Here is a 21,138-nt window from a genome sequence, read left to right on the forward strand (position 1 = left end):
TCCTTATTTATTATATCCATTTATATAAAAGTACACTCAAATTTTAAGTCAATATTTGAAAAAAAATTGTAAAACAGAATTTACAACTTTATGCAAAAACTTTTGCAAGAAACATTAAAATATCGACATTTTTTAGCTACAGATAAAATGAATGAACTCCTCTGGAATGAGATCTAACCTTACAAGAACTCAAATGATTTCAATCCTTTACGCTGACAGCATTCTAAATTTACAGGCAATCAAACTCTCCATTTCATTCACATCGTACCTTGTAAATGGCTCCATACTTGCGATATTAGATCAGAGTAGTACATCAGACAGGATCGTCATCCTGTTGTTATGTAGATGTAGTTGCATGAGCGATGGAGGATGATGGTGAGACTGGTGATACCGTGAAGTGAACTGTTCTAGGCTGCCCTGACTGAAGCACCAACGCAAACTGTGTAGCCAAAGCTGCAGCTTCCTGTTCAGTAGGGTTGCATTAAGTCAATACCGGTCATTCAGTTCTATTCTTACAACAGATAAACGAAAAGAATTTATCCGGACAGAACCGTGGACGAGTTCTTAATACTAACCTGTCTTTGCCTTCGCCGTTGTAGAATACTGATGGCCCAAGCCATGATATAGCATGGAAGAAGAAATCCAGCAGCTCGGAGCAAGACAAGCTATAATAAGAAACAGATGATTTTGTGGTTTTGTAGTTACTTTTAACTTTTAAGCATGTATTGCTTTGAGACCAAAATATAGAAAAAAAAAAAGAAGCTTCAATCCGCTTACAGATAGTATAGAAGATGGGTCGTCTTCTTCTCCATCAGCATCATCTGTTATGGTCAGTGCATGTCGTAAGAGAAGAAGAGCCATTAACTGCAAAAGAAAAAGTGTGTGTTTGAGGATATCATAAGCGAGGGTTGTTGTTACACATGTTAGAAATCTGCCAAAAAAAGCTTAACAGCTTACAATTAGAGCAGCTGAACGACAAAACGCAGCTCCGCTGGCATTTGAATCAGTATATTCCACATATTCAGTCTCTAAATACCGACGATCATGCAAATCCAAACCTGAGATTGTCCATCCTCCACTGCAACGCACATATGCACAAGTCAGAAACATAAAAATCTGACAAGATAGAAGCAGAAACACATGAAAGTAACCGTACCCGATGTCAATAGTGGTTTCTTCAGGCTGAAAAGGAGGTGGTGGAGCGGTATATCCAGGTTGGTAAGGCTAAGTAAGAGAAGTTAAAGACCTATCAGAGTTACATGGGAAACACATCAACATAGAGCATTTCTACTAAAGGTAACATACATACCTGATGACAAATCTCGCATAGAATGTTTCCTTTTTCATTACACCAACGCTGAACACATTTCCTATGAGCGTACTGAAACAAAGCCATTGCTCAAAACTATCAGCTCATCATCATCTTAAAAATACATCAATACATAGACTAAAGAAATGGTATCAGAATAGTAGGTAGTAACCTTGAGGCTGCCACTGCAAGCACAAGGACTCTCAAGATTCTCAATAGGGGAATCATCCGAACAAATACGACATTCCGCGGAAGCAATAAGCGGTTCGTTCTCATCGGAGATATCAATGGCCTTGTCATTATTATTATTATTAACCAGATGCGACTCTGATGATCTAACCTCCGGAGACAACGGCACCACCGGAGGTGGAGGAGTAGGACGCATCAATCCATCAACATTTACCACAACGGCACTACTCTCAGTTATCATATTTTCCTTTCCCTTCCGAAAAAACTATTATTCCACCCAAAAATAAAATTAGAAAACCCTAACGAAATCAGAACCATACGAAATCTAAAATCGAATTAGATCCAGGCGGTAAACAATGATCAACGGGGGGAAACAAAATCGGAGATATGAATCAGAATTCGAAACTCGGAGTTGAGATTTAACGGAATCAAAGAGAAATCAAATCAATCATCACCTGAAGAAATGTTGGTTTATAGCGTTGTCTGTCGTCTCTGATTTAGGAATCAGAGAATCTGGAGAAACATAAACCAGAGAGAGACGATAGAATAATTTTTTTCTGACGCAGATCGAAATATTTTTCCCGCAAATCGAGCAGAAGAGAGAATTCGCTTTTGTATATTAGCCCTGAGGACCTGAGGGCTGAGAGAATCAATATAGAAACAACGACGTGTGAGAAAGAAAGAAAGAAAGAAAGAAAAGTTAATGGTCGTTGACTACAAGTAATTATACTGCTTTCTTAAGGGTCATTTCGGTATTATCTACACTTTGCCGCGCTGTAACGTTAACGACATGTTCCCTGTACAGGATAACATTCTTGATTGTTTTTATTAACCCAATATTGGTTGTAATATTATTATTTTTTTTAGTTTTGTGATTTATTTATTCATTTTTTCATAACATGATCTAGTTTTTTTTCATAACATGATCTAGTTGTTCAATTAGATTATTGAATATATATTTATAGTTAATTAAAGTGGGAGAATAATTGTCGTGTAAGAATTTTTTTTAGTACAGTACGCATTATTAGGTGCATATGTCAAAGTTTTTTTGTCAAACGAATAAAAAAGATGATTAGTTTAGACACGTAAACATGTCAACTACTTTTAAACTCGGAAATTAAATTACTACATCTGTACATCTTAAAAACAAAACAAAAAAAAAAAAACAATTGGAAGACTTGAATGATTCCAAAAGTTGAGGTATGAAAAGAAAACTTATATATATCGAATTTTAATTATAATTTTGATAATACAAATGGTAGTGAGTAGTACATTATCTAAACAGACTCGTTGCATAGAGGACCCTTCTAAAACAATCGAAATCACGCATCCCACCCCATGTAATAAACGTATTTACTCTCTACTGACCCTCCCCCCCCAATGCTTCCAAGCAAATTAGAAGATTTCTAAGCCGTTGATCATATAAATCACTCAGATGCTGCTCCCTTGATCACTATAGAAGATGAAGAAACTTCACAATCACAAGCTCTTTGAGAGGCAAGAAGACTCTTGCACAAAAACAGTTTTAAATCCAAGATCATCTAATCCGGGTGACTATGTACCGGCCTTTCTCAAGGTCGTAAATTGTTTTCAGCTTCGGTTTTCTCCACTTAGATACCAGATATACCAAAACTGTCAAAAGGATCGGTATCCCTATGACATAGCGAAGCGTCTTCGAGTCATTACTGAACAGATCATAGAACCAATGGTGATTACCAATGGCTGCATGTTGAGATGTCTCTGTTGCAGTCTGTAGAATGAATGCACCTAAAGCCCAATCGAGGGGTATATCTCCTGCTTGAATCGCAAACCCGATTCTGCCAAATAAAGAGAAACAAGATTTTGGATTCAGCCATATTTTTGAGAATTATAAATCAGTCTTAGGTCAGAGTTCTTGAATTTACATACCTTTCATCATCAAGAGGAATGCCCAAAGTATCATGAAGCAATGACACAATATATGCTGATGAGAAACAATACCGTAGAAGATCCTCGTCTCTCAGTGACGGGTCTTTTACTCTCAACTTCGACCAATCTTCACCACAGAATCTCTCTCCAGCTGATATCATATTAGACAACCACGCTTTTTCTCCCAACCCGAAAAACTGGTACAAGAAACTAAGACCTATGTTCATAATATTCTCCAAACATAATATGGATGGACATTGCGTTGTAGGTCTATGGGGGGTTATATACAGTACGAGATAGAGTCTGATATGAGAAAACAAAGTACCTTAGAGGTGTGAAAGAAATTTTCTGTAGCTAAAAATCTTCCCCGTAGCTTAGGCGTGAAAGCTGATCCAATAGAACAATGCTGATACGAGCATTTCTCTGCACTCAAAAGAAGAAATCATATCTATCAGAGACAACAAGGAATATGATCCAGCGAATGTAAATCCAGAGATATCGATTAATATTCTACCATTTCCTTCTTGCAAGATTGTTAGTGCAGCGGATCGACACTCTGAGTAATTACCCCCAGCATGAAAAGAATCTGAGAATCCGCTTTCCAAAGCTAAAAGTCCAGATAAATGCTTCTGTGTGTTTGTGTCGAGGCTGTACCCTTTTGGAGCACAAGGGTCTGTAAATATTCTTTTCCGTGTAGGTTCAACAGCTGCAAGGAATGAAACAATGAATGAGCGAGAAGGAAAAGAGACTTTGCTATTTGACTTGAAGACGTGATCTGATAACTTTAGAAAACTTAAGGTGGTAATTTAATGATCCATCAATTAGACATTTAGGCTTATACAATCATCAACAGCTAACCTGACTTATGGTCTCTTGAGAGAAGCGAACCCCATAACTTATCATGAGCAGCATTCTGCAATGGGAAGAAGGTTAATAGCATCAAGGACATTGCCAAAAGATCAAATCCGTCCTTCTAAAGATTTCAGAAAGGGAAACAAACTAACAGAAACAACAGAAAAGGAGACAACTGTTTGTTCAACTGGATTAAGTTTCCACTAAACGAAATTAAAAAGGACCAAACTAACTACTGTAGCTTGTAAAACCAATTCCAAACACGTATACTGCTCGAAAGAATATACCTGCCCAAAATGAAGGAAGCTGTGACTATAGAGATTGTATGAAACATTTCCAAATGATATTGTCCGTGAGAATTCAGCAGGCATTGGCTCATTGGACACAAATGTCACCTAAAAGAACATACAATGGTCACCGTCTTCTTAGTAAGTTCCACGAATTGTTTAAATCCCTCAATAATGAATTTTAGCAAAAAACTAAACCTGTGCAGAAGCCCCGCCAAGTTCAACAATTCCGGTTGTTTTAAGAGGATCACCGCCAAGTGAACCGAGAGCAAAGTTTGCAACCACCCAAGCATATACACCTTCGTCAGATCCTGGAGATATAATATCCAATGATTAGCACCCCTAATTGCTGATTAGCTAGTAATACATGAGAAACAAACTCTCAAATCAAAATCCTTTTCATATTTCTCCTAAAGCTGATACAACTCTTAAGGTTTTGAACAATGGCATTAGATAAAAAGACTAACTTGAACTAAAAGAATAGATTTTTAAAACTCACCAGAGATAACAGAAGCCCATTCATCTCGAAACAAGAACCCAGAAGATTTAAGAACTCTTCTGGTAACTCTCAGAATCTTTTCCTGAACAGGTAACTCAAGCAATCTCATTCCCGCAGTCGCCATTAACCTTACTTCAGTCTCCATCCACACACCTTTAGGAACCTTCCCTTTCGCAAACTCAACCAGCTCCGTCAATGACACGCTCGCCCCATCAGGATCATCAGCGAACGCCGACAAACCCGGATGCAACTTCAAGCTAGCGTAATTGGCTCCCCTGAATTCAAAAACGGGTTTACCCGACTCAACCCGGTACCCAAACACATGGATTCTCGTCCCTGTACTTCCTCCGTCGATCACGACGCTGTAACGAAGCGATCCTAAACGATTACCGCCGGAAAACAAAATTGAGTAACAAAGAAAGAGAAACCCCAACAGTACAGATGTAGAAGCAACGGTTAACATGAGATTCGATTTCGCGTGTTTCGAATTAGGTTTCGTAAACGTGTAAGTCGAGGAACAAGACGATGCTCGGTGGTTCCCAGAACGGATCTGGAACTTAATCGGATCCATATCTGATTTAGTACTACTCTTCACCCTAGAACGGGCATGCGATCGTCGCATCAACAATTCACAAACCGCCACGAGAACGAAGAACAATGAATCATAAGATCTCTGATTTAAAAATCAAAATATGGAAAAGAACAAAAAAAGGAAACCAAAATTAATGTATTTTTCGTGATTTTTCGGATTTTTTTCTTCTTTTTTTTTGAAGCTTTTTATTATTCAACCGAGAATAATGGAGATTGAGAGGGTCGCCGTGAACCAGCGCCGGTGAAGCTTGTCGCTGCCTCTCAAGTCTCCGATGTCGTTCTCGGTAATGTGGAAAAAAAATAAAAAATAAAAAAAAAAAGAAGATTAAAAGCAAAAATTAAATTGGAAAATAAATTGGTCGTTGTAGCGCCTTTTACGAGTTTTTATACTAGCCCTATTATTATTAACCGAACCGAACCGTAATTTTGGGCATTCGATTCGGTTGTTAAGGGTTAACCGATCCGCAGGACCTAGAATTGATATTAAATTACAAACCGAAGAATTAAATTAGCCCTGGAATAAATAACCGAACTAAACCAAATCGAGATTTTGGATATTCGGTTCGAATTCTGTTATAAAGGCTTAACCGGAGGTAGCACTTAAAATTGGTATTAAATTACGAACCGGGTCGATCAAGTCGGGTCGGGTAATTTGTTCATTAATTTTGCAGTCGGGTTAACGAAACAGGAAGCTTATCGTTATCTTCAAGAAATGTCAGTGAGAAGCTCAAGTTCAGAGCTTTAATGGCGATATCTTCTCCCTCACTAATAGCATCATTCTCCCACACAGAAACTTTCACTAAGCATTACACTGTGAACCCACCAAACCCGATTCTTCTAATTTCAAGATGCAATTCTCTAAGAGAGCTGATGCAAATTCAAGCTTACGCGATCAAATCAGATCTACGCGAAGATGTTTCATTCGTCAAAAAACTAATAAATTTCTGCACTGAGTCTCCAACGGAGTCTTCAATGTCATACGCACGCCACCTTTTCGACGCAATGTCTGAACCAGAAATCGTGGTTTTTAATTCAATGGCTCGTGGGTATTCTCGCTCCACGACTCCTCTTGAGGCGTTTAGTCTCTTTGCTGAGATCTTGGGAGATGATCTTTTACCTGATAACTACACTTTCCCGTCTCTTCTCAAAGCTTGTGCAGTAGCAAAGGCGTTCGAAGAAGGTAGACAGTTGCATTGTGTGTCGATGAAACTGGGGCTTGATGATAATGTATATGTTTGTCCTACGCTTATCAATATGTATACGGAGTGTGAAGATGTGGATGCTGCTCGTTGCGTCTTTGATCGGGTTGTTGAACCGTGCGTTGTTTGTTACAATGCTATGATCACGGGTTACGCGAGAAGAAACAGACCAAACGAGGCTTTATCCTTGTTCCGTGAAATGCAAGGTAAGAACTTGAAGCCGAATGAGATTACCCTTCTTAGTGTTCTGTCTTCTTGTGCTCTGTTGGGATCGTTAGATTTAGGTAAATGGATACATGAGTACGCGAAGAAACACGGGTTCTGTAAGTATGTGAAAGTAAATACGGCTTTGATAGGACTGAAACATTTACATCCTCCTCAGATGCTGAAATTGTAGGACTGAAACATTGATACATCCACCTAAGCTTAAAATTCACTTGAACAAAAAGGATGAAGACTCACCAGAGGTAATAGAGGCCCATTCATCTTGAAACATGAAACCAGAAGATTCAAGAACTCCTCTAGTAGCTTTGAGAAACTTTTCTTGAACGGTTTTTTTAAGCAATCTCTTCCCCGCCGTCGCCACTAACCTTACTTGAGTCTCTTTCCACATTCTTTTCGGAATCCTCCCTTTCGCCGTCACCAGCAGCTTTTTCAATGATATACTTGCTCCATGAGGATCATCAGCGTACGGTGATAGACCCGGATGCAAACTTTCATTATAGTAACCCGCAACTCTAAACTCTGAAACGGGTTTACCGGACTCAACCTCGTACGTATACACGTGGATCCTGCTCACCGTACTTCCGCCTTCGACCACGACGCTGTAACGAAACAACTGATCTCTCTGATTACCGCCGGAGCATAAAACTGCATAGCAAACAACAAGAAGCCCCGACACGGTGGCGATGGTAATTATGGTTAACATTTTGGATTTAGTAAGCGTGTAGGTTATGGACCCTATCCTTGATGGTTCTTTTTAGGAAAAGTGTTAATATAAATCCTTTATTAATAAACTAGTTTAATATCATCATCTTTACAACGCACGATTTAATAATATGTCTTATAGACAAGTTGATATTGAAAGTACAATTATTGTATCTTCTTCCTAATTATGTTTGAAAAATGTATCATTTTGCCAAATAACCCTAGTTTTTTTAAGTCAAGTTTAAAAATAAAGTTGATCAGTGAGGCGTGTGAAGTTGTTGCGTATAACTAAAAGTTAGAATCTATACAATGGTAGAAGTGATCGAGTCTTTATCTCTGAATCTCTGATTCGTGGTAATAATATCCCCCGATACAAGAGCTTGGATGACCAAGAGAAGGAGATTACGCGAAAAGGTATCACATTGATCAAAAGCTTGCGATAGTTTTTTTTTTTTTGGGGATAGTTGAGTACTACTCTCCAGCAGGAACGACGATTCTAGTTTTTCTAGTTATGAATCTTCTGGTTTGGAGTTGAGATTGTCACAATGCAGCTAAGTTGATTTCATCAAACTTTTATGTTGGAATCGCAGCTAAGTTGATTTCATCAATTTGATTTGAAATTATTTTTGGACACTAATTAAGGAAGTAAATAAGATACCTATTATTTAAAAATCTCATCTTCCGTAGTTTATTACGCAATTCGTTGACTAAGTGAGATCGACATTGTGATCAATTTAAATCCATCACATCGCCATCATTAATAACAACAAGGAATAAAACAGTTTAGCTATCGTCTACTTTTAAAACACTTCTTGCATGAGAAGTAAAGAAAACAAAAACTTTGTCGGCAACGGCTGTGGACCAATAAATTTCAAATTGAGTTCAGACTAAGTTTTTTTAAATACTTTGTGAAATTTTGCTTAATTAACTTAGTTAAAAACTTATAATGTTAGTCAAGTAAAAGGTAACTAAATTAAGACCATGCTAGAGCACGAATTAAAATTCATTTTATTTATATTGTAATTTTTATATAAAATATAATTTCTTTGATTGTTTTTAAAAGTTTTTTTGGATAAAATATTATGCAATAAAATCATATGTTAAATATGATACCTTGAAAAAAAATACCTATTTTGTAAGTTTTATATTTTAAAATAAAATTTTAATATGTTGTATTAATTTATTTATGTGAAGTTATTTCAACAATGTATATTCTATATCATGACTTGAATGTCATTATAAGACATAATTTTGTAAATTTGGTTTTTAAAAAACAAGTTATTTTATTATGATTAATTTAATATGTTGTTATACTTTTTGTTTTAATATACTTGGTTTCTTGAAATTCTTTCATATTATAGTGACATATCATTGACATTGTTATAACAAATCAATTTAGAGTATTTATAGTTTCTAACTTTTATATCAAGTTTCAATATTTTAAAAATATTTCAAAATAATTTTTAAATTTTATTCTATTATATAAAATTATAAAATTCAACAAAAAATATGAAATTGATTTTAAATTATTTGACCCGTTACTCAGTAAAATTTTTAATTTAATAGATATTATTTTAAAGAATAATATTATTAATATCAATAAATATTATTTTTAATTTATATTTGTTTTTAAAAATTCAACATATGGTATATCTGGAAATAAAACTATTTTTTAATTATAATAAATAATATGATAATTTATTTGTTTCACAAAATAGACTCATATATACAAATGAAAGGTGAAGTATAATGATATTAATTTGTTTTTTTTTAGGAAAAAAAAAAGAGTTAGATATCAAAAGATTTTATTTAATGAATAATTTAATAAAGGAAATTAATAAGTTAGATGATATTAAATGATTATTTAGAATATTCTCTTAAAGATTTTTAGAAATAACGTGCTCTAGTAATAAATCTTTTGTAAATAAATTAAAGTTGCACCCCCTATTTAACTTTTAACTAATTAATGTATAACCTATTTGTGATCAACTTATTAAAATTATATAGTTTACAAAACAATGTTGTGTAATTCTATTTTATTATAAATGAGATATTATTAAATTATTGTGTAATTCCATTTTATTATAAATGAGATATTATTAAGCTGTTATCAGCAAATGACAATCTTTTTTTTTAACATAGTTGTGACTCAAAATTTTGTTTTGTCAACTTTTTTTTTGACGTGACAAAATTTAAAATTATCCATCTTAATTATCATTATCTCTATTGCCTAAGTGCAATTGATTTCTTTGATAAAAATCTTAATGAAATTATTATTAATTAATAGATTAGATAAGTTTATAAGTGCAAATAATTGGGCTTCCTTAAATACATAAATTATATATACAAATTACTGGGCCGGTACGAGCATACAAAGCAAACCTTCTAACCAGCAAGTGTGAACGTTACGACTTGAGCCACAACTATGTTCACACGTAATCTCATAATATTGTGATTTAAGATTCCAAGAAACAAAAAAAAAATACAAAATTAAAAACAAAGGGGAAACAAATCTCGTAAATATACATACACTTCACATAGAAAAGGTATATACCATAAATCTCACAGATTCTTTTGATGTATCTGTCTATTTCATTATTACATAAACTAGGAAACTGATATCTCTCTGTTCACATTCCTCTGCTCCTGTTTCCCTTTGTATATATATATATATATATATATATATTCACCCAATAACAATCTCAATCCTATAACTTCAATAACACAATCATCTCTTACAAAAAAAAACCAAAGATGAAGATTCTTCTAGCATCATTGTGTGTGATCAGTCTTCTCGTAATCTTGCCTTCTGTCTTCACTGCTTCGTCTTCCTCTGAAGATTTTGATTTCTTCTACTTCGTCCAACAAGTAATAAAACCCATCATCTAACAATGCTTATAATAATTGTTCTTAACATTTTTTTGTCCTAATGTTTTTTTTTTGTGTCTGTTTGATTTTAAAAGTGGCCAGGATCATATTGTGACACACAGAAGAAGTGTTGTTATCCAACTTCAGGCAAACCAGCTGCTGATTTTGGTATTCATGGTCTTTGGCCTAACTACAAAGATGGCACTTATCCATCTAACTGCGATGACACTAAACCATTCGATAAATCCACGGTAATAAGATTAACCGGTTTGATTCTGGTTGCTTGCACCTTGCAATATGATTGGACTAAGTTATTATTGTGTTAGTTCGATCTCGGGAAAATGTACCCTCTTCTTGGTTTAAAGATTCACAACTAATGGAAAACTTTGAAACATAACCGGTTGGTTTGATTTGGTTTGGTACAGATATCAGATCTTATCACCTCAATGAAAAAGAGCTGGCCAACACTGGCTTGCCCGAGCGGTTCAGGTGACGCGTTTTGGGAACATGAATGGGAGAAGCATGGTACTTGCTCCGAATCGGTTATCGATCAACATGAGTATTTCCAAACCGCTCTTAACCTTAAACAGAAAACCGATCTCCTTGGAGCTCTAACCAAAGCCGGTACGTTTTAATTTTTCAATTCTCCTTCTTTTATTCTCCCGGTTTGGGTCTCATCGGTCTATTATTGGTTTTATGTGTGTAATAGGGATTAATCCGGATGGTAACTCTTATTCATTGGAGAGCATAAGAGATTCGATAAAAGAGTCGACTGGTTTCACTCCTTGGGTTGAGTGTAACAGAGATGAGTCAGGCAACAGCCAATTGTACCAAGTCTATCTTTGTGTTGACCGGTCTGGTTCCGGTTTAATCGAATGTCCGGTTTTCCCTCATGGCAAATGTGGAGACGAGATCGAATTCCCTTCTTTTTAATTTTCCAATTTCTAATTCTCACATTCTCTTGAACCGAAATCGATCTTTTGTTCACGGAGATTGGTTTAGTATGGTGTAATAAAAATCTATGGGATGCTATTGGATGATGATGATATTAGTTCAATTTCAAAATACTATATTATTGTGTTAAAAAAAAAAGTGCTATATTACTTTCCTTTCTCATTTACATTATGCTTTTTAATATTATCTCTATGTAATTAATTTATTTATAAACCAGAAATAATAATTGAGAAATTTACGGAATATATCTCTCCCAAAATCTGCAAGACTGCAACAGATTTGATTATATAAAGTTAATGAATCTTGAAAACAAAATTTAAAATTAATAGTTCTTTTTTTCGGGTAATACTTCAAAGTCGAAATCTTCTGACCCAAGCAACCATAGAGATCAATAAATAAACAGGAGATGGCAACAGTTTCATACTTTCATTCTCTGTAATTTGGAACTCTCTGTTCATTTCTTCTTAATAACAACAATATTTAGATAAAAAAAAAAAACTTGGATCTCTTTAGGTTTTGTGAGTTGCACATGTCGTCGGATTTGTACGATGAGCGTTTTCTTCGTTATACCTCCGCTACGAATAGAACCAGACCTCGACGTATAACGTTGTTCGTGCCACCACCAACATCGAACATGCCCACAATGACCGGTTACGACTTACGACGACCGTTCTTCTGATATTGGTTTTCACTCCACTACGAATAGAACAAGTTCTTCAACAAACTATAACGCAAGTGCCCAGTTCGGCAGATCACACAGATCAAACGTACGTAACGTACCATCGTCGATATTGAACATGCGGACATCGAGTTTGACTATACTCTACACGAACGACGGTCATCAATGTATCAACGGTCGTGGAGAAAGGAGAGTGTGTGAAATGTTTGGAGGAATGGGGCAAAGGTGACATGGGGACGAGGGAGTTGCCATGTAAACACAGGTATCACTCTACGTGTGTGGATAAGTGGTTGAGGAATGAGGATTCACGCCACATGTCCTCAGTGTAGATACGAGATGCCTTTTGAAAGTGATGAGATTAGAGCAACGGTGGTGAGGTTAGCGTTTCGTTGAGGATAGTGATGATGATGATAAGGGATGTTAAAAAGGATTTTTAAACCCTGTCCAGCCCTGTCCTGTATAAACTCTGAATATGTAAAGAGCCTTGTAAAATTAATATTAAAGCCTTGAACTCTGTCTAGTCCTGACCCTGTAACTTTCTTTCATTTTATTTTAAAACTCAAATCTAACAATTCTAAAAGTACAAAAATTTATCAATATCCAAATTTAATGCTATGTAAAACATTTCCAAAAAATAAAAAACTCAAATATACTTCAAATCAAAACAAACTCAAATCTGTTTATCATTGCTATTTAAAAGCCAAACCTAGTAAAATTGTAAAATAAACTCAGTTTTGATCTCCTCCCCAAACATAGTAAAATAAGAATCTCCGCTTCAGATTCTTCCATTTGCCCCTGAATTGATTAAGCTGAACAAAGAGACAATAGCATTACAAACTAGTTTCGGAATCCAAGTGAAAAGATAGAAAACAATAGATTTATCAGATTCATATAAGACACAGTGGGAAAAATCTCACCTCATTTGTGTGGGACTTGTCCTCAACACCAGATTCATCTGCCTGCTTGAAAAAAGAAGATTTAAAAGTATCAGACCATGTTACAATAAACGGATTACAAGTAGACTCTATAGACACATGAGTTACAATGAATTCAATGTAGTAGTAATTCAAGCTGAACTATAAGATGGAGAGAATCCCCAACCTCATCATGTGTTTGACTCTCTAACTCCTGTTATTTTTGGATCATTATTATCTTCATCATCAAAATAATCTTCAATGTCTCCTAAATATCATATAAGTTAGTCAAACAATTTAAAACATTCTCACAAAGATGACTTGAACAACTTAAAACATTGAAATTTTACCTTCAAACTCAACAAATCCACGCAACCAGTTTCTAGTGCAAATTAATGCTTGAACATTTTTGGGAAGAAGTCGGCATCTGTAAGGATTCAAAACTCTACCTCCAACACTGAAAGATGACTCGGATGCTACGGTGGTGATTGGAATGCTGAGAATATCAGATGCCATGGAAGCTAAATCACCATATCGATGTTGATTATCTTTCCAAAAACTTAACACTTCCATGTCTGTAAAAGTCTTCATCTCTAGTCTAGGTTCATCCAAATAGATTTCCAAATTCGATTTGTGGTTTCCTGAACTAGACTTGAGGCCACTTTCAAGATCAAACAGAACCTATGAAATGAAATACAAAAAAAATAGTTACAAAGATGTTAGAAAGAAGCTTAGAAAGACATAGAAAGATACTTACATCATTTAAATCATCCTCAAGTGGTGATCCAGAGATAAGCTCATCTGGAGTAGGTGTTGTTGAAGACTTTGAAAGACTTGCAGATTGAATATTATATTCTTCATAAAGCAGAACCAGATTCTTCCTAACAATTTCAACTTTTTCCTTGGAAGTGCTTGAATCGACATTGTCATAAGCTGACTCAAGTATTTGCAACTTCAATCTTGGATCCAAAGCTGCTCCCATAGCAAGAATGATACTGTATTGATTCCAATACTTTGCAAACTTCTTTCGCATCATTTGAGCCATTGCTCTCACATAAACATCATCACAAATAGAATATTTCTTCAGCAACAACTCAATTTTCCACACTTGAATGAAATAAACATTGGCTGTTGGATACTTCACTCCTGAAATGTATGTGGTGATGGTATAAAATGGTTTTAACATGTCACATATTTTCTCACCTCGATCCCATTCTTCCTTTGATGGTAATGAATTGTAATCTCTCTCATACAATTTCAAAATAACAAACGCTTTTCTGAATTTTAAATCTCTAGCCAACATCTCATATGTTGAGTTCCAACGAGTTGCAACATCCAAAGATAACCCAGCTCCACCTTTGATTCCTAAGCTCTCAATGCATGTTGCAAATGATTCTTTCCTCGACTAATATCCTTTTACAAATTTTACACTATTTCGAATATTCTCCAAAAGACTACTGGCTACATCCAACCCTGCTTTAACTATCAAATTCAGGATATGAGCTGAACATCTCACATGCAAAAACTTTCCATCACACAACAGCCCATTACCAAGACGATGATTAATAATCTTCAGCATACTATCATTGGCTTTAGCGTTATCTAAAGTGATAGAAAAAACCTTCTTTTCTAAACCCCACATCTTTAATCAATCATAAATTTTCTTAGCAATTTCTTCACCATTGTGTGGAGGTTTGAAATGACAAAAAGCCAAAATCTTATTGATTAACCTCCAGCTATCATCAATGTAATGTGCAATAACACAAATATAACCCATGAATGTATAACAAGCAGACCACAAATCCACTGTTAAACACACTCTGCCTTGGTATTTAGAGAAAAACTCTATCAATTTTGCTTTTTCTATCTCATATCTCTTATACACATCAGCTCCAGCAGTTTGTCTACATATATGTTGACAGTCCGGATTGAGAAATATATCCCTAGCCCTAACCTTCTCATATTCAACATATCTAAAAGGCAAATCATGATATATGATGATCTCGGAAGTCATCTCTCTATCAATTTTGTGATCATACTGAGGTCTATCAACAGATGGAGGTCTATTAGGACAAAGACCTAGATGGCGAGTCAATGTTGATGTTCCTAATGACTTGGTATCTATTACTAACTTAATACCACAATGGTGACATCTAGCCCTTTCTCTTCCATCTTCCTCTATTCCTACGGAAGTAAACTCTAGCCAACATTTAGCTCTTAGTTTTTTTGGACGTACCGGTTGAATGCGTGGAGTCCTTCTCCGAGTTCGTCGAGCTGGTCGTGGCCTAGGTGTTTGTATTGGTTAAGTCATGCTTTGTGCTTGTCCCTGTGTCATACTTGCTTGTCCCTGAGTCATACTTGCTTGACCTTCTTCATTCATCTCCATCTCCATGTAATCATTTTCAGCATTTAGAGTTGCAATTGTTTCTAATGACTGTAAATCCATACTGCATCAAATTGACAATTATCAATTAGAGCTCAATACAATCAAATTTTGTAAACATAATCACAACCCATAAATACTAAATACAATCAAATTTTGTAAACATAATCACAACCCATAAATACTAAATACAATCAAATTTTGTAAACATAATCAAATTGTCAATTAGAGCTCAAAATCTAAGATCACAAAATTTAAACTGATAAAGGGAAAGATAGATTGAATCTTACTTGAACCCAATTAGAGCTTGAAGAGATTGTGAAGCATGAACTTGTGCGTTATTGTGTTAGTGAATCAAGGAATCATCTTTTGTGGCTAGAGAAGAAAGAAGCTTCTGAATCAAATTTGATTTTTCTAGAATCAAAACCACGATGAAGCTGTTGTTTTGGGGAAAATCAAAGCTTAATCTAGTCGTATAGATCGAAGCCAAGGATGTCAAAATGGATCAAAGTTTCATGGATCACCACAACTCAACTCAACCCATTGACCCTAATGAGTTAAAAAAAATTATCCTAATGACTTCATGAATAAATTGAGTTAGTGGGTTAAATAGTTTAATGGATCAATTGAGTTATGTTATAATGGGTAATGGTTTAACCATTTAATCCATCAAATGCTTAAACCGGTCAAAATTACCAAAACCACTCAAAATTACCAAAACCATTAAACCGGTCAAAATGTGTAAACCGGTCAATGCTTTGATTTTCCCCAAAACAACAGCTTCATCGTGGTTTTGATTCTAGAAAAATCAAATTTGATTCAGAAGCTTCTTTCTTCTCCAGCCCTTTCAGGTTCGCTTCTTCTTCAACCCATGTTATAATTGAGATTCTTTCTTATCCATTCCTCTCAGGTTCGCTTCTTCTTCAACCCATGTTATAATTGGCCCTTAAGCTTTTCATGTTCGTATTTTGCTTGGTTTAAGTTGATTTTTTTCTGGGTTTTGTTTTTAAGTATCTCGATTGCCCCTTAAGTGTTGGTCTAGTGGGTTTTGTTTAGAAAATTGGGTTTTTGTTTGTTCATAGTTCTGGTTATACAATCATCTCTTGCTGCAATTGTATGATACATAGTTCTGGTTATGTTTTGATGGTGTTATGGTTCTAGTTTACGGCTTTGATACAAAGGTTATATCTTCTACAGCTTTTGTGTGAGATCCTTCTTTAAAAAATAAACAAACTCATTTAGAACTTATTTAACCATTTCTACAGCTTTTCTCTTTTCATCATCTAAACAAACTCATTTAGAATTCATTTAACCATTTAACTCATCAAATTAAATGAACTCATTTAATCTAAACTCATTGGATAATGATTTGATTTGAGTTGAGTTAATCATTTTGACACTCATACGCTTATGTTTTGTTTTTGGTGTAACGAGATTCAATTGAATTTATATTTTGTTAAGAGCGTGAATTAATCCGTATGTGATCATTGTCGTATATATCCCCCTTCTAGTTAAACCAGCTTTATATTATTGTCATTGATTTTCGGAAAATCATTTTCCATTGTTTAATCTAGTCGTATAGATCGAAGTTAAAAAAAATTCTGTTTGAGTCAACTCACAGTAAACAAATCCTAAAATAATTTACTAGAGAGTTTGTAACTTTGAAGTTACATAGAAAAACCACAACTATATTAGAAACACAACTAACCTATTCGAACCAAACTAGTACATTCTTGTGAATCACAGAGGCTAGCACGAATGGGAGAAGCAACATGAGTATTTTTCCAAACCGCTCTTAACCGAAAACCAAAAAACCAATCTCCTTCGCGCTCTAACCAAAACCGGTACGTTTTAATTTTAGTTCCCTTTTTAATTTCCCGGTTCAGATCTCATTGGTCTAATTATTGGTTTTATATATGTTTAGGTATAAAGATCAATCCGGATAGTACATAAATCGTATTATTTAGATTCGATAAAAGAGTCATTTTGGTTTACTCCTTGGGTTGAGTGTCCCAAGTCTATCTTTGGAAAACGTCCGTTTTAATTGAATGTCCGGTTTTCGCTATGGAAAACGTGGAGCCAAGATTAAATGCATTTCACTATCTATTAAACCGGAATCGATCTTTTATTCATGAAGATTTTTGTTTTGTCTACTTTGTTCATGGAGATTGGTCTGGTCGAAGAGAAGATATGGCGTAATAAAAATTTGTGGGAACTCGATGATAATTTAATTCAATTTTCAGTTATGTTTTATGTTTACTTAAAAAAATAGTATTGAAAAAATTACCAAAAAAAGTCAGCGAATATTAATACAAAACACAGATTGATATGAGAAAGTTAATCGAATATTCAAAACAAAACTAAAACATTAACAAAGTGTAACTCAAAAGTCGAATCCTAAACAAACCATAAAAATGAGTTAAAAACACTTAAACAAGAGTTGGCAAAATCCAATATTTTAGATTTCGTTCTCTATAATAAACAAGTGACGATATGGAGACAATATGAATATTTCACAAGAAATGTTGTGTATATATATTTTATATGTAAAAGCACGCCATATATATCTATACTAGATTAAGGCCCGTGCTAGAGTACGGGTTGAAATTCATTTTATTTTATTTATATTGTAATTTTCATGTAAAATATAATTTATATGATTATTTTTAAAAGTTTTTTTGGATAAAACATTATGATGACTTGAAAAAAGACACTTATTTTGTAAGTTTTATATTGTTAATGATTATAAATTAACAAAATAGGTGTCATTAACAACAAAATATGTGCTCTAGCATGGGTCCTAATCTTAGTTCTAATACACCATAAATTTTTGTAGGGTTTGAGACGGTTTAGCATTGTATACTGAGAAACCATTGTCATTTTTATATTTTTGTGAATATGAGAAATGTATTCTCGTGAAAGGAGATTTGCATGTTTTATATTGTAAATTTGGAAAATTGTCGTTAAGATTTGATTTTTAATTTCAGAATAAGATCTCGGAGATGTGATCATCTTGCGCAGATTTTATTCCTTTTTTTATGCTTCAAAGTATATTTTTATTCTCTTTTAAAAGTATATTAACAATGTTGTATAGCAATCAAATCTGCCTAAAATAAATTTGTAATATTGTGTTTTTAGATGTTTGGAAATAATGTGTTGTAGCTTACAGATCTTCCGAAAATAAAGTTTGTACGGGATGATACAAATTCATTTAACAATTTGGAATATATTCTCTAGCATGTTTTTCGGAAACAATTAAGGTTGCACCCAATTATTATTTTGTAACCAATGAATATATCATTTAATCTATAACCTATCTATAACTTATTTGTAACCAACTTATAAAAATAATAAAGTCTACAAAAACAATGTTGTGTACTTCCGTTTTATTATATAGGGGATTAACATTTTCACAGCATTTTTTACAAAGAACGCTTGGAGTTGAGAACTATTTACCTCCAATGCCATTGAAATTTAATTTTTGGTTAAGAAAATTTAAACTAAAATATTAAAATTGATTTAACGATTTTGATCACCAAAAATACATTAAAATCGGAAGTAATTTAAATCTAATAAATATGGTAACTAATTTTTTTTTTATGATGATAACAAAAACCACATTTATAGGGATATTTTCTAGATTTTTTTAATAAAAAAATATTAATTGCTTACAAAACTTTTGCTATTAATCGTGATTTGCAATCTCGAATAAAGATCTAATAATGAGAATATTCTATATTCTAATGTTTTCACGTTAATTAAGTAAGTAGTTTTGTACAGATTTATTCAGCCATAAATCTAGGAGGAGCCACACTCATTCCATCTTCCATATATATGTTGTTAGCAAACATTCAACTGGAAATATATATGCTGATGACGTAGGGCGTGGTGGGTATGTTGGTGGATACAATGGTGGCAGTATTCATGGAGGAGGCGTGGTCAATTAAACCGTGTTGAATCAGCTGATGTTGAATGACCACAAAAGACTTATGAGCGTCATAGCGGGACATATCGTGGGTAAGCTTTCTTTTTGTTTTGTTCACTATTTTGATTGGCTAACTTCTAATATTTTGTTTTTTTATTTGTTACTTGAAGATGTTAGTAAGTGATCTACAACGTGAGGGAGTGGTCATGAAAATTGGGGTACTATTGAAGATGAGATTCTTCCGTAAGCATCTTGCCTTAAGTCTAACTTTCACTATATATGTCGTGAACTCTACACAGTTTTACGAATGAATTTTTGTTTTCAGTTTAGCCGTCTTTCAATAACTCATTTGTGACATATGAGAGTACAGTGAAAGGAAAGGAAGACAATGCAAAAAAGACAATGAAGGGAAGAATGATCTTAAGGATAAGAGATTATGGGAGCAAATATACTTAAATTAACAATATATATTGTTGACAATCTCATAAACACAAAAGAGCCTAATTTTTACTTCTATAAGGTTTTTCATATGTTTGACAAAAAAAAGTTTTTTCATATATGTTTGTTGCAACATTTCATAGTTTAAATTTATATGAAATCTATGTAGGTAACTTTAGTGAACTAGATTTGAATTGAAAACATACCTTTTAATTATATGTTGTTTGTTTCAAATTATGTATATGATTTTTACAATTATTAAGATTCTGAAAGAAAAAAATTTGAACATATATGTAATATCAATACTTAGTTACATACATACTACAGGTTAAATCTAAAAATAAAAAGGTTTAAATCATATAATTTAAATAATAATATAAAAGTAAAATTTTAACATAATTGTATATATAAATAGAATATTTTCTTGCAGTTTATAGGTAAATATTTTCTTAAACGGGTTAAATATTTTTTTGCTGGTTAAAACCAACGTTTAAAAACCAAAGATCAAGTTCAATATATATTCATGTTAATTCTTAAATACTAACTGTTCTCTAATACAAATCTTCTAATATGAATCATTTACAAAATGGTTCCGCGGTACACCGCGGGTTAAATTCTAGTTCTATATGTAAAAATAAAGAAATTGTATTGTGTATAAACATTTTTATTTTAGTAAAAATTGAGATATTTATACACAATATAATTTATATATGATATTGGGAAAAACCTTAGTTTGTTGGGGATATTGTACCGGAAAGCTTGAGGCTGATGAACGTGAGTCTACTACCTAGTTGACTCATTTCCATGTTTAATTGGTCAGTGGAAGAAGTAGAACTAGGTAGAATAATATGCATATGAATGTGGAGAAGTATCTAAATGAGAATTTGAGTATTCAATTGAAGATTTTGAAGATCTAGTAGCAAAAACGTGAGAGAATAAATCACTTTTTCCCTAAATTGTACCACAAATCGAAAAAAATGTATTCTCTAATGAAAAATTACAAGAACGACCAAGATATTTCAAATCGACATAGATACATATCAATAGTGTGTAAACATTACAGACGGATTTGATTGGCTCATGACATGCAAAGAGGATTAGCTTAATATACAACTTTAAATTTTTTTGATGTGTTAAGTATGTGCAAATTAAATAGTTATACCACACATTTGCGTCGCCACACATATGTGAATCGTTAAATATTATAATGACATAA

The 21,138-nt window shown here is 33.8% G+C and overlaps 3 protein-coding genes and 1 pseudogene across 4 annotated transcripts; 2 read left to right on the plus strand and 2 right to left on the minus strand.

Annotated features, from left to right (window-relative positions):
• Positions 1 to 41: 41 nt before the first annotated feature.
• On the minus strand, positions 42 to 2,226 carry LOC104779627 (uncharacterized). Its single transcript, XM_010504006.3, has 8 exons — positions 1,954 to 2,226; positions 1,482 to 1,763; positions 1,310 to 1,381; positions 1,157 to 1,224; positions 958 to 1,078; positions 778 to 864; positions 576 to 665; positions 42 to 463 (listed from the first exon to the last, which is right to left on the minus strand). Exons 2-8 carry the CDS (start codon positions 1,737 to 1,739, stop codon positions 338 to 340), a joined length of 822 nt encoding a protein of 273 aa, XP_010502308.1. The 5' UTR covers positions 1,740 to 1,763; positions 1,954 to 2,226; the 3' UTR covers positions 42 to 337.
• Positions 2,227 to 2,693: 467 nt separating this feature from the next.
• LOC104779628 (putative apyrase 6) lies at positions 2,694 to 7,249 on the minus strand. Its single transcript, XM_010504007.2, has 8 exons — positions 5,045 to 7,249; positions 4,744 to 4,856; positions 4,546 to 4,653; positions 4,265 to 4,319; positions 3,921 to 4,112; positions 3,732 to 3,829; positions 3,407 to 3,603; positions 2,694 to 3,315 (listed from the first exon to the last, which is right to left on the minus strand). Exons 1-8 carry the CDS (start codon positions 5,664 to 5,666, stop codon positions 3,036 to 3,038), a joined length of 1,665 nt encoding a protein of 554 aa, XP_010502309.2. The 5' UTR covers positions 5,667 to 7,249; the 3' UTR covers positions 2,694 to 3,035.
• Positions 6,380 to 7,929, plus strand: LOC104783472 (pentatricopeptide repeat-containing protein At2g02980, chloroplastic pseudogene; annotated as a pseudogene). Its single transcript, XR_015596435.1, has one exon. The product of XR_015596435.1 is annotated as a pentatricopeptide repeat-containing protein At2g02980, chloroplastic pseudogene (transcript).
• A 2,270-nt stretch (positions 7,930 to 10,199) lies between these two features.
• On the plus strand, positions 10,200 to 11,585 carry LOC104779629 (ribonuclease 1). The gene is made up of 4 exons (XM_010504008.3): positions 10,200 to 10,629; positions 10,725 to 10,880; positions 11,055 to 11,253; positions 11,339 to 11,585. Exons 1-4 carry the CDS (start codon positions 10,516 to 10,518, stop codon positions 11,560 to 11,562), a joined length of 693 nt encoding a protein of 230 aa, XP_010502310.1. The 5' UTR covers positions 10,200 to 10,515; the 3' UTR covers positions 11,563 to 11,585.
• The last annotated feature ends 9,553 nt before the right edge of the window (positions 11,586 to 21,138 follow it).

This window comes from Camelina sativa, chromosome 4 (genome assembly GCF_030686135.1).
Source record: "Camelina sativa cultivar CO46 ecotype springtype chromosome 4, ASM3068613v1".
NCBI lineage: Eukaryota > Viridiplantae > Streptophyta > Magnoliopsida > Brassicales > Brassicaceae > Camelina > Camelina sativa.